General features: G+C 38.7%; 1 protein-coding gene and 1 long non-coding RNA gene across 6 annotated transcripts in view; both read left to right on the top strand.

Moving 5' to 3' along the window:
- The first annotated feature begins 252 nt into the window (after positions 1–252).
- The window catches only part of LUZP2 (leucine zipper protein 2), a 411,554-nt gene continuing 397,607 nt past the window's right edge, over positions 253–14,199 (top strand). Inside the window, exon 1 of one of the 5 annotated variants that reach the window (XM_019551884.1) lies at positions 253–610. In XM_019551884.1, coding sequence (XP_019407429.1) covers positions 549–610 — 62 coding nt within the window. In that variant the 5' untranslated portion in view covers positions 253–548. The remainder of the gene's footprint in view (positions 611–14,199) is intronic. The other 4 variants (XM_019551883.1, XM_019551879.1, XM_019551880.1 and 1 more) reach the window with 4 other exon arrangements.
- The window catches only part of LOC109321308, a 30,501-nt gene continuing 19,078 nt past the window's right edge, over positions 2,777–14,199 (top strand). The window contains exon 1 of the long non-coding RNA XR_002104032.1: positions 2,777–3,181. This is a non-coding gene — a long non-coding RNA (uncharacterized LOC109321308). The remainder of the gene's footprint in view (positions 3,182–14,199) is intronic.

The raw sequence follows: 14,199 nt of genomic DNA, 5'->3' as shown, positions 1-14,199 counted from the left end.
CAGCAGGGTGCATCAGGTTGATTTGAATCTGTCTGTTACTTTAAATTAGGAGAACCTGTTTCTATTCTGTGAAGCTTATACAGATTTACTTCTTCCAAGCAATATGATCTTAATTATTGCAGATATTTTGTAGGGTTTTTTTTTTTTCTTCCAGGCAGACTCTTCAAGGCACTCTTATAACCTTAGAGTTAAGTGCCAACCACTGTGTTCTCCTCTCTCCCTGGTTGCCACTTAAACTGCTAGTAATAACAAATCCTTCAGGACATCAATAGAGTCACTGTGTTGAATAATCACAGGCTATCAGGCAGTAGGCTTGCAGCAGCAGCTCCATTGCCTGTGACATCACTCCTGAAGCTCAAACCCCACTCTAAGCTCTCTTCGTTAGTCAGTCTGTTGGTCTGTCTGCCTTTACAGATCCACGGACCTTCACACACCCGAGCGGCTGTCTTCTGAATAAGGGCTTTGGAAAACAGAAAGCCTGTGGGAGAGAGACAGGGAAGAGGATAGTGAGAGAGGAAGCCGACAAAGCAGATCAGACGAGCTACAATATGAAATTCATCTCTGCCTATTACTTGCTGCCTCTCTTTCCTGTTCTGGTGTTCAGCACTAGGTGAGTACAAAAGGCTGTTTCACTTGGAGTTCTGTTTTGTCTGCTGTTTTATTCTTTTAAGATTCATTCTTCTTTCTTTAAAAAGAGAGATGGATTCCAGCCTCTTCCATTGTAAGTTCAGAGTGTCTCTTCTTGAGCTGATTTTTTCCCTCCACCTCTCTGATACTTTGAGAGGTACTGAATCTCTACTTGGACGCTCCAGGCTGTTTATGCCTTTATCTTTTCATATGAATGAAGCATGCTATACAGTTTTCCAGAGCTTGTTTGGCTGGGAGGCTGGGGGTGCATTTTACAAACAGTAAGATGGATATGTACAGCAGCAATAGCAGGTAGTCTGTGGTCCTGAAGAAACTAAATTGAGAACATACTAATGTTTTCCCCCCCTTTAAAATGCTGAAAATAAACAGTAGAATAGCCTTGTTGCAGTGCAGTCTTGTTTAGGATTTACTGTATGTATTTTGAAACACAGGTAAGAGCTTGATGTGGTACCAAGGTGCCTAGAAACATGCTAAAAAGTTACTGCATTACACCCTAATGTGTGAATGCAATAGATCATTGATTAAAATACGAACCCAGGCTATCAATGATTAAAATAAGAACCAGAGCTGACAATGCAGCATTTTGATGATATATATCATATGAAACATTTTCCCCCCCTAGCAGTTAGTGGCTGGAGGGATAGGCTGTTCAGTAAAGGCAGGATAAAGCTACAGCACTGTCCCACTATCACATTGTTCAGAGATGGAAAGTTGCTTTTAAATGGCACCGCTGTTGATTTTAAGCTTTCATGCTTTCTGATACTCATCAACAGATGTTTGGTATATTTTCTGCTGTATTTGTTAATAAATACTGTGTATACTTGCAGATCCTCCAAACGTGTAATCACAGTGTCAAAGAAATGTGTCCATCCCCTTTTTTCCTATTCTCTATAAAATACTCAAGTTGGTGATTTTTGGAGGAGCCCTTTGTGTTCACTGATTAGCACCTTCTCTTCTCTCCCCCCCCTCCTCTTAAGGTATGTTGAAAGTAACTGTCATATCTATTGCTTGAAATGAGCACATGTGAGCTGCAAGTGTAGGTGAGAGGAAAAGGGACAGAATGAGGATGTGAAGTTTCAGGTAGATGAGAGAACCGATAATGCTAGACTGCCTTACACCTCTTCATGTCCTCCTAATACCCCTGATTTAAGGTGTATCCCAATCAGCATGGATCACTTGAAATATTTTGCAGTTTTCTTTTGCGTTTTATATTGTGATTCAGTAATTATCTATGGATCTTTTCTGATTCAATAAAGAGACTGAGGTAGCATTCACTATCAGTCAAGTGTGAAACTTCCTGTCAATTCTGATTTAATACTTTGACATTATTTTAAAATGATATATTCTCTGCTAAATTACATTGGAGTTGATTATTAGAAAGGGGGAAAAATGGGAAGCCAGATATCCCAAATGAAAGTTTCCATTATAAGCGGGTTTTTGAGGCAGTTAGCAGCTGCCAACGTGTCCTCGTTAATCCTTTTAGAATTATTGCATGTCTCCATAGTGGGGACACACAAAAAACACAATATACTTTAGCAAATATAAGGAAACAGTTTTTAAATGTGACCACAGACCTGGTCCAAAAGCATTAAAATAGATGTCTTTCATTTTAACATGAAAAATATTGCCTGCATACAAAACATGTAATATATAGTAAGTACATAGTGGTTTTGAAATAGGTTTTGTTTCCTATTGACATCTGTGACTAGTATAAACAGAAAGTAGATGTTGACATCTGAATGCCACATGCAATTAGTTCTAGGAGAACTTCCCCCTACCCCCCTAACAATTTAGAAGTGCAAGTGGCATATCATCTTTTTAATTCCTGTGACTGAATGCTGAAAATAGATAATCATCCAAATAAATTATCACACTTACCAGTGAGAATCAGCATTTGGATGGAGTTTCAATCTAAATCCCTGTTGTATTTCTTAATATCGAGCTCATTTGTCACAAATTGTAAACGGCAGCTGTTACTTACCCAATTCTACCGAAACCCTGCTAGATGTCCTATTAAGCAGAAAAGTAAACAGGAATCTAAGAATCTAGGGTGAAAGATTTATAACGGGGGAAAGTCCTAAAAATGTTGAAATATTATGTTGGAGAAGTTGTTCTTGATTCCTTGATTTTACTGGTGGTATAAAGCATCCAGCAATTTTCAAGTGTACATGGTGAAAGTTTATAAAATGCCAGTGCTATCAATATGCCATTTACCGGAAGAAGATTACATTTTAATCTGTTTTAGCAGAAGGGCATTCTTCTTCACAGTATTTCTTGCAAGCATATGGTTAATGTGTGGGCTAGAGCTGAAACAAACTAGGTTTGAAGAACAATTGCTTTAGCAAAGAGGGGAACTTATTATCCTGCTGTGTGAAACTGCTTAGCTCAGGCAAACCAGCAACCATGAGTTGCAATAACTTTTCTACCATGAGATTTCTTTAGTACTTTCTGTCAAATTGTCATGTTTTCAGAGCTATCTCCACTTGATACATTATCAATGCTGAAGTCAATGGGCAATTACTTGATGACAAAGGTGAGAAGTTGCTTTCTTTTTTCCTTCCTTGTCATATGGTGATGTCATCTTTGCATCACATTTTCATAGTTTTGTGAGGAGTCTTACAGGAAGCTGAACTTTTTTTTTTTAATTGCATTGAAACTGTTCATGTAAATTGTGTTGATTCTGGGGCTAACGGTGTTTAAAAAGAATTATAAATAAGATGTAGGATTAGTCATTTCTTTAGATTTTTCATAAGTACATGGGGCAGGAACCTCAGCTAAAAAGTGCCAAAACAGCTTTTAATATACCCTTTTCCCATTTTTTTTCTATTTCTGTAAATGGCTTTTCTTCACCCTGTAACCAATTGCAAATATAAGAGTCAATTCATGAGTACTTGCTAATATGATTGGTTAAATTGACTTCAGCAGAACTACTGTCATGGATAGCTTGAGGTACAGACCGATGAGAAATAGAGGTGAGCAAATCTAAATTAATAACAATACCAATTTCAGTACTGAACCTAAAGCAACCTGTTCTAAAGTTTGAAATAGTTGGTTAATTCTCTATCAGATTTTATACACTTCTGTACTTTGTAGCTTTGGTTGGTCCAAAACATGTTGGCATGAGATCCTGAAAGATTTTAATATTTTTAATATTGAACTAGGGGACACACAAAATATATGTGAAGACATCTAAAGAGTTGTATTTGGCATCCAAGGTCACGATTCTGTAACTGACTTCATGCAGGTCTCTTGTAAGCACTGACTGCTGGGTGGGTGCAGGGATATGCCCGGGTTAGTTGGAGGATCAGTAAATAATGCTGAAGATTTTTGCAACATGGGTAGGCTTAACTCTCTAAACTGATTAATGTTTATTTGAGTGCTTATTCAAAGGTAACCTTTAGGGAACAGATATTTAATGACCATTTTAGCAATCTGAATGACAACAGATTCTGTGGTTGACTCATTAATAATAAATATTTTTGTTTCTTTTTCTACGATCCCCTAGAAAAATATTCACCATATTATGGATATTCTAGTTTATAGGAAACTTATAAGCATATCTTGCCCCCTTCTGTAATATCAAACCCTTCCCTGGACAAGTACAAAGTTTGGTGGAAACCAAGACATTTTTAAATTGATTGAAATAAGATTTTTACACTCGGAAACAGGCCCCTAAACTAAAAAAATGCAATTTAAATAACAATAATAATGTTGTTAATGCAGAAACTCATTTATGGGTGTACAAGTAAGAGGGGAGTAAGAGAAAGAACTTAATATTAGTTTAATAGTAATGAAATGGTAGATAATGGTATTTTTCTTTTTTTAAATAACACACTTGCTGGGCAATCTTAAATTGCTTTGAAAAGCAGCCAGTAATTCACTTCAGAAAAAGGAATGCCACCTCAGTGTCTTATGACAGGATGTAAACTGCCTGCTAATTTATAGAAGATAAATGCTGGTGCACTGGTAGCATGACAGCACCCACTTAGGTCTGGAAGTGGTAGAGGAAAGGAGAAGAGGTCTATTGAATTCCCTTTATCTTGTGCTGCATGGGAAACTGCTTCAGAGGGCTGCTAATACCTTTTCCCTGGGAATGTCAGTTTAGAGGTCAGGTGCGATTTCCCCACTGCTTTTTTGGCTTTGGTGTCTTTTTAGATGCTATGAAAATACTTGGAATATTTTGCCTTATTGAGCTGATGCATTTGAATTTTCCCCAAGCCTGTTGTACATCTGGGAGAAGGGTAAAGGTGGATGCCATTGACTGTATTAAAATGATTGATGATGAAGTAAAATGTTGACAATTCCCTTTCCTACATTAAGACCTTTCCCATGTTTCATTGTGTTCTAACTGGATAATGTAAGTGACTGCATTCATTGGTATCACCAACTGAACCCTGGCCCCACCCTGCATTTCTAGGTGAAAGGAGAAGCCTCTTTGGTGCATTGCTATCATTAACTAGAGTTAGGATACTGCTGCAACTTGTATTCTGATAGCTACAAGTTATTTTCCCTTCAGAAACCACGTTGTGGAGTATGGGATATCCATTTTCCTCAGGATTGCAAGATAGTACTGGCGAGTGGGTTTCTCAGACATGGACTGCAGAGTTTAGCAGGAAAAAGCAGCTGCTGTCACTATACGATCTGAGAATAATGGTGACTGCTTTTATGTTATTCTTTCAGAGTTCGTCCAGGAGTATGGGGACATTAACTGTCTCTGGCATTTATGTCTCCTCCTTATACTACTTTTCCCATTTGCTTTTACCATGTCAGAATAGTTTTTTTTTTTTTTTTTCTTAGTTGCAAAAGCGTTCTGATTTCAATTACGCAGGATGGTATGCCTGCTTGGTAAGTTGTCTCTGTGTGTGCGTATGAGGGGTGGGCGTGAAGGAGTGGGATTTGGTGCATGACTCATGACCTTCTGGTATCTTCAGATAAATGCATCTGATGAGCCACTAGACTGAGCTACAGCTACACCTGATTATATCTCCACTATATCACTCCTTACCAATTTGTTAAACGTAATAGGCCAGATCCAGCTCTGGTATAAGTCCATTGATTTCAACTCCCCTGAAATCAATGTACGTAAATCAGACAATAGATCTGGCCCAACGTCTATACAATCACCTTAATGGCTTATGATTTAGGGCCTAATTCTTCAAGATGATACTGGTGTTCAATGATCCTTGTTCCTAGAAGGCTTGCTGGGAGAAAAAGGTTGCTTGGCGACTTAAAGAATCTGAATATACCAACAACATAGACCACAGTGTGTAAGGATTTCTGAGCTAGCTTTAAACAATCTAATTTGAATGCTGCCAACCTTCTCAACAGTGTAAATTACCAAACACTGTGCTCCATGCTATCACTTTTGTAGTACGCTGCTTCTAATACTAGAGCTAGCTCCGGGAAAACTAGTGCAAGTATCAATGCGCTGCACCGAGGCCTGCAGTATAGGCACACCCTCAGACCCTTAATGTCAGCTATCTTATGTAAGCAATTGGTTTTCTCCATAAATTAATTACCTTTTTGTGAGGTTGATCTAACAGCGGTTAAGACTACATACCCATCTTGCGTTACGTAATTGTTAATATCTGCCCTTTTGACAACAAATTTTAAAATGTTGAGTGCTATTTTTTCTTCTTAATTTTGGAACTAGCTTCTGGTTTAAGTAACACAAAACAAAAAGCATCATTGGAGTTGCTGGGATTTTGTGTTGTATCCTAGGCAGTGAAGTAAGGTTAGGAAGAGTGCCCAAAATTACTAGTCTGCCAAACTGAATCAGAAACTTGAAAAGAACAGGCTTTCTCATAAAATTTCAGAAATACCAAAAGAACAGCTCCTTGTGTTGTTTTTTTGACACTTCCAATTTCAGCACAGATGAAATCTGAAAATATCGAGGTTTCCAGGGGTTTTCTTTGTTCCTTTAAAAAAACTCCAAAAAACAAGATATTATCTGAAACTTTTTTTAACCTTAAAAAAGGAAAGAAAAGCCTAGGTTTGATCTGACAATTCTCATATATTCCAAGTCATTCATGAAACACAAACTTTAATGGTGAATTCTAGAGTAATAGAAGTGATTGTTTATGCTTGTTCAATGCAATGGCTTTGCATTGACGTCCAACAGGGATTATAATAGAAAGTTATTTTAGCCTCTGAAGTTTAGACTCAGCTGTTTTTTTGCATACTGACTAATCCTAAATGAAATTCATAGATTCATAGATTGTGACTTCTGAAAATCATAAGGTCCAGCCCCCCTGCACGAAGCAGGAAAGACAACTGGGGTGAGGTGACCCCAGCGAGGTGACTGTCCAATCTCCTCTTGAAGATTTCCAGGGTAAGCGATTGCACCACCTCTGGAGGGAGGTTATTCCACAGTCTGGACATCGTAGCTGTGAAGAAGTTTTTCCTAATTTTGAGCCTGAAATGGTCTTCCAGGAGTTTGTGGCCCTTACTTCTGGTTTTCCCCAAGGGTGCCCTGGTGAACAGTTGTTCACTAAGCCCTTGATGTATTCCCCTGATGTAGCAGTAAGCTGCTACCAAGTCCCCTCTCAGCCTTCTCTTTTTCCAGCTGAAGCGTTCCAGGTTCCTCAGCCTTTCCTCGTATGGCATGGTGTGCAAGTCTCTGATCGTCCCTTCTCAAGCTTTTCCATGCCCTTGTTGAAGTGCAGCATCTAAAACTGGACACAGTACTCCAGCTGTGGTCTCACCAGTGCTGAGTAAAGTATAAGAATCACTTCCTTGGTTTTGCTGGAGATGCATTGATTGATGCATGCTAAAGTATTTGGCCTGCTGGCTACAGAGTCGCACTGCCGGCTCATGTTCATACTGTGGTCTATTATTACCCTGAGGTCTCTTTCACTCATAGTGCTTGTCTGATTGGCATTGCCAAACCTGTATGTGTGTAAAGGATTGTTTGTCCCCAGGTGGAGAAGAAATGCAATACTATGCAGCTATTCTCTTTCGTGTTCAGACCTTGGTATTAGTAATTGCTATAGAATGCTGTTTAATCTCCTTAAACAACAGTCCTTATTGTTTGATCTTCTCATGATATTGATACTATTCCTATATTTAACTAAAACCTGTTTCCAGATAGTAATGCTTATAACCTAACACTCAGTGGACAGGTAAATCTCAGTTATTCAGCAAGTCAAACAGTGTTGTGCCTTTTTCTTATGTGATTTTGTATGACAGGCATATGCAGAGTTTCAGTCCATAAATATTGCTTTTATCCAAAACAAAGAACAATGTTTTTGGTGTAGCTATAGCTTTAACTTATCTCTCATCCTTTAATCCGTAATATTCTGTCCAGGTGTCCGCTGCAGTGTGAGCCATTCAATTCTATTATTACATTTTAATTCTTCAGACACTACAAACTACTATGGTGGTAAATGTCAGAAATAGAAGAAAGTAAATATCAATTTCATTAGTTTTAATATGTTATTACACACCTTATCTTACCCTCTTTGGCCACTGTATTCACATATCCTTCTTTTCATCCACCAGTATGCTTCCCATTTATTAAGGTTCAATATGTGAGCAAATGAATAATCTGAATTTATTTTGGTTTATATTATTTAACAACCCATAGTATCTGTCTTAATTTCTTCGAAGTTCTCTGTTGCTGAATTTGCAGAAACTAAACTAGAACTTGGTTTACTGATTTCTTTTTTTCTTTCCCTTTCAACTTGTATGATATTTAAAAATACTGTTAAATTTGAACTCAAAGGGGTAGGAGTGTGTGAAACTGCCACTAACCAATTCCTTTCTAACCAACAGCAAACATTAATTTACAGATTTACAGAGCTAGAAGGAGAATGAAAGAAATGACACATCCCTAACCTATTCTGTCTCTCCTGCTACCAAAGAAAGATGAAGTTGTAGTGGTTCCAGCTGTTCCCTCTAATCTTATGGTGCTAGCACGGTAGCTTTGGAGTGTCTTCATAATTCGTTCACATTTAAAACGTCCCTGTGAAGTAGAGATGTGTTATCCTCATTTTATAGATAGTGAACTGAGACACCAGACAGGTTAAATGGTTTGCCCAAGGTTACAGACAGTATGTTCAGAGCTCGATATAGAATTTGGATCTCTGAGTCATTCTCCAGTGGGCTAAACACAGAGGTAGTATCTTTCTTTCCTTGTTATAGACAGATCCAAAGCATAACTCTCTTCCCTCTCCACTTGCCCTCCCCATATCAATAAATTATTGTGGCCTACCACACCCTCACTGAGGCAGAAATGCTATTATTGGCACAGCCTCCTCCTTTCTAGTACCCATCCAGCCATCAAGGAGTTCTCTCTTCCATTTCAGGCATATATGAGTTTATGGCAAAACATCACTGGCGTTATTATTATTTCATCTGTTATAGGCATTTCTCATCTTTTTCAGTAGCTGTTTTACTTCTTTATAGAACTTGGGTCACAGCAGTGAGAGAAAGAAAAGACTTGTTAACTGCTTCTGGTAAACAGAATGACTATTGTTCTTAGAGCACTTTATGGCTGTTGGGTTAGTAGTAGCTGATGCTTCTTTTCAGATGTTTTAGATAGCTTCATCGAAATGAGGCCAAAGGAACGACAGCAGCAGGGGTGTTTTGCATGATTTTCTATCTTAGAATCGTTTAGGTGAACATCCATAAGAACCTCCTGAGCCTATTATAGTGAGAGCCAGAGTAATGTACTGTGGACACCTTATGTATCTTTTTGGTGATATTTTTTTTGTTCTGTCCATAGCGCATAATTTTGAGTGACTTGTTTTTTTTTTTTTTCCCCCCTCCCCACCTGCCCCATCTGATTTTACTAGAGAAGCCTATGGTAGCAGGGAGGGAAAAAGTAAGTCTCCCCTGAAATGTGAATGAGAAAATGTGTGAAAAAATACGAATAAGAAAAAAGTTATGAAAGGCAGATGTGCTCTAGGTTGCTTTAGATTGGTTGTTGGAGTAGAGTAGTTTGTTTCTCCTGATACAGCAAAATGAAATATATGTTCAATGTGCAAAGTGAGAGAACCTTCAAATAGAAGAATAATATATTTTTCTAACGTTTCACTTCCAAGCATGTAAAAGGAAACATTTGCATAGGATGGGGCAATGCTTTGTCAGGGAGCAGATTGAGTAATTGGCTTGGGATCTGATGATATTCTGACCCTCTCACCACCAGTCCAAACTGTATTGATGTGGGTCAGGTTATATTTAATACTGTATCCTTGGTACTGAAATAGCTACTAAGGCTATTGTCCTCTGTCTTTGGGGGCAACTGCCACAGGACCCATGGATCCTGACCCAGATCTTCTCACACAGAGTCCTTTCATAATGCATGAACTGTTGAAATTGGACACTTTCCCTTTCCGCTCTGAGAGTGGCAGTGTTTTGCAATCTTTAAAATTCTTCAGGCATCCTGAAAGGGTAGGATTTGCTCAGTAGTCCAAAATATTAGGAAGGACTTAGTACCCACAGTCTTTGGAAAATTTTAAGGATTCTTTTCACATTTTACCATCAAAGTAAATGGCCAGTATTTTAGAAAAAGCTTGGTATATTGGCTGCTGAGTGCATTTGAAAAGCCAGGTATAAGTATCACAATAGGAGCTGTACACTTTTGGACATCAAGCCCTTTACTTATGTACCTGATTTTTAGGTGCTTGTCTCTTGTGAAATGACATGCCCTGCTTGTGGATATCTGGCTCTAAACTATCATGGGAAATCTGGACATTTTCTTTTCTTTTTTTTCTTTTCTTTTCTTTTTTTTTACTTTGGATTAAGGAATAAGGATATTTGGCTTAATGCAAATAGTGAAGCTTGTGAAACGAAACTGTAACCATGGAGCCCAGATAGTAAGTGAGGGGAAAAAAAACCAAACTCCAATATTTCTGCTTTCTTTATTTCCCTTTGTGCTAAGGATCTCTGACTTTGCAATCAGTGCAGCTTGTGCTATTTAGCGTAATGAAAATTCATGTCCAACATACTGATTTCTGTGGAATCTCTGCAGTCAGTATTGAATGATGTATGAAAAAATACACCCCTTTCAAGTGCATACATAGTGAATGGAGGCAGTTCTGCAATTCCTGCTTTATTTACTTGGAAAACTGCTATCTGCTATTCAGTATACATAGATGTGCAGCATTTGGTTCAGAAGAACTTATGAAGCTGGGCACTTCATTTTTTTTTCTTTTAATTATATGTACCTATAGTTTTCTTCTTTGCCACACATTAATGTTCCCATCCCAAATCCTCTCTTTGGAGCCTGTGGTCTTGGTCCAGTGCCCATTTAGGTTGATGGAAGAACTAGGATTGATTGGTCCCTGGGAGAGAGAGAAAATGCAAACGTCACCAAAGCCACGTGAAAAGCTTCTTAATTTTTTTCCTTGAAAATAGCTTTTAATATTTAAATGCTTACAAAGATGTGAATCCCACTGAAAATATTTGTTGTTTTCCATTGAGATCCATGCTAATTGGTGCCTGTACCCATGGAGTAAATGTCAATAGCTGCTGAAAGTTGGAACAAAACAGAGAAAACATGCACTAGATCTAACAACCCTAAGGCAGGCAGGATCCTTTTGCTCAAGATCAATCCTGCAGCATTTGTTCATGAAATGGACTCTGAAAGGCCAAACCTACTTGCATCAAGTAGGTGATGTTTAAAAGGTGGTAAAAGGAGCCTCAAGAGGTCATCTAGTCCAGTCTAGTTCTAATGTTAATATACACTCCAAAAAGCCCACCTCCCTACTACAGAGGAAGACAACCCCCCCAATACTCCATACCAATCTATCTATGGGGTAAAAGTCCTTACTACCCCCAAATATGGCAATTAGTCTAATCCTGAGTGGAAGGGCAAGACCCTCTAGCTAGGAACCTCTAGGTTTAAGTCCCAGCAGGAGCATTGGCACATCCTAAGCAAAATCCTCATCCTTAGCTGCAGCTAACACCCAGTGCCTCTGAGGAAGACTTAAAGCAAAGCAAAACAAATCCAAAAGCCCTGACACATGGATCCTTCCTGGCTCCATGTGGCAACCAGCAAAACCCGAAGTCCCAGGGCATACCCATGATAAATTATAGGCATAGCTATGCCTAGATCATCTTTGGCCAAGGGCTGTCCAACCTCTTGAACACCTCCAGTGATAGATGGAGTGTCCACAGCTTCCCTGGACAGTCCATTGCCTCACTGTTCGAACAGTAATGAAGTTTTTCCTGATATCTGATCTAAACCTATTTTGCTGAAACTTCACACCGTTGGTCTGTGTTGTACTCTCAGCAGCAAAAGAGAAGATGTATATTCCCTCTTCTTTATAGCAACCCTTCAAGTATTTGAAGACTGCTATCATGACCTCTCTTAAGTGCCTTTTGTGCAAGTTAAACATGCCTGGCTCCTTCACTCTTCTCTCATGACTTGCCTTCCAAGCCTTCTATCATTTTTGTTGCTTGTTTCTGGACCCTCGCTAACTTCCCCATGTCCTTTTTAAAATGTGGAGCTCAAAAGTGCACAGTTTTCCAATTTAGGCCTAACCAGTGCCAAGTGAGAGAGGCTATCTGCTCCTGTTTCTTGCACCTAGTGCAAGATCATTTACTGATGCTTCTCAGTGTACATGACTATACATAGGAAAAAGTAGTATTTTACTTTGATGCTAGTATTTGATGGAAGTGTTTTCTTTAGAAATGGATCATGTCTACTACAATTTATGGTTATCAAGGGAACATAAGAATTGGTCTAGTGGATCAGACCTGCCGTTCATCTACTCCAGGATCCTGTTTATCAAGAATAGCCCAAACCAGGTTTTTAGGAGGAATGTGTAAAGGGCCATTCAGGAGGCAGTATAAGGTAACCTACCCTCAAGTTTAAATCTCTTCCTATCCTATCCAATAACTTCACATTATCCAACAGAAGTATTTTAAGATGGGGCTGAACACCTTTAATTTATTCTGTTTGCGGAGCCAATATAGGGTGTGGAGAACTGGGGACATGTGTTTTCAGGAACTTGTATTGCTGAGTAAGCCTGTTTCTGTTTTTGGAACCAATGGAGCTTTTTATAAAGATAACACCTTCCTTTGCTGTTCACAGTAAATCGCATTATTTCAATCTGGAAGTCAGAGGCATAGATCATCCTGACCAAAACAAGTTGATAAAAAATAGGTATAGAAGGAGATGTTTTTATAGTTGTAGCAATTTTGGATAGCCAGTACCAGTAGATGGCACAAAACTGCCCAAAACAAGTTACAGGCCATTTAGATGATCTAAGAAATGATGCTGTTAAGGGGTTGGATTCTACCCAATCTCACTGCTCTCATCATTCCAGAGATTTCTTTCTGCCAGATGCTTTTAATGTAGGTGTTGATGTTTTCTAGACGTGGAGAAAGCTGGGAGAAAATTATCTTTTGGCATGTCTACACGTGACGTTACATTGCCGTAGCAACATGCTCCCCCAGTACAGCACACCACTACAGCAGCTAAAAATAACAATGCACCGTGTGTATGGTGCGCTATGGGCTGTTACTGTGCCATGATTTAGTACTTCCAAAAGGTAATACTGAATCACGGTGCAGTAACAACATTGCCATAGTGACACAAGTAGATGCACCCTTTGGGTTTGATTTAAAAATGTGAAAGTAGGTGTAGTTCTCTAGAGTGGGGAAACACTTGTTTGCTGTACTTTATTCATGCTGGCAGCTAAAACCTTGTTAAAATGAATATTTTTCATCTCTGAAAAATAATGAAAAGGTTGTGCACTATGATTTTTAAAAAGTCTTTCCATTTGAAAACAACAAACATAGTGAGCTAAGGCATTTTTTTTTTTAAGTTCCAGCTCAGGGAAATAGTAGAAATGGTTAATTTATTGCTCTGTGTTTACTATGATATCTCACTACTGAGTGTCAACTTTCATAGGTGATATTTATCTTTAAACTAACATTAGATATATTTGTAAGGGCTTCACAGCTAGATTTTTTTTTCTCGCTTTTAGGTTTTATTCTGTGCCACCCACTAATGAGGGGGCAGAGGGATTTTATATGATTTTTAGCTAATCTAATGAAAAAAGAGAAGCAGTAGGCAAATTCCCTGAACTGGAATAGTTTTCAAGGCAAAGTCACCATCACAAAGCTCCAGATGGAAAGAGATTAAAGCGGGTAAAGGCTGATGTAGGGTAGTCAATGCAGTTCTGTAATGCTGGGAAGGTCATTGTTACTCAGGAAATGTATCTGTATGTGTGTGTACCTTTGTTGTATAAAGGACCTCAGATGTATTTACAGCACTCTGCTCTAAGAGCACCATTCAGTTGAAAAAGAAACTGGAAATAAAGCTGTTTTTAGAGCTATCTTATCTCAATGACCTGAATAGAAATGTAGAATTGTAGCTGTCTGGAATTACCAAATTTGTTAAGTCTAAGACAGTGGTTCTCAAACTTTCTAGTCTCATGGTACCCCTCTAACTTTCTGGAAGTTAGGAACATTCCACTGAGAAACGCTGAGCTGGAATTTAATGGTTGCCAGGTGACGGTGGCAGGGGCAGTACCTCACCCTACTAAGTCCTGCTTTTTCCATTCCCAGGCCTATTCTGTACCTAAAGAGGCAAGCGGC

Source organism: Crocodylus porosus, unplaced genomic scaffold (genome assembly GCF_001723895.1).
Source record: "Crocodylus porosus isolate Cpor-Errol unplaced genomic scaffold, CroPor_comp1, whole genome shotgun sequence".
Taxonomy (NCBI): domain Eukaryota; kingdom Metazoa; phylum Chordata; order Crocodylia; family Crocodylidae; genus Crocodylus; species Crocodylus porosus.
This window is presented reverse-complemented; position numbering and strand designations above follow the sequence as displayed.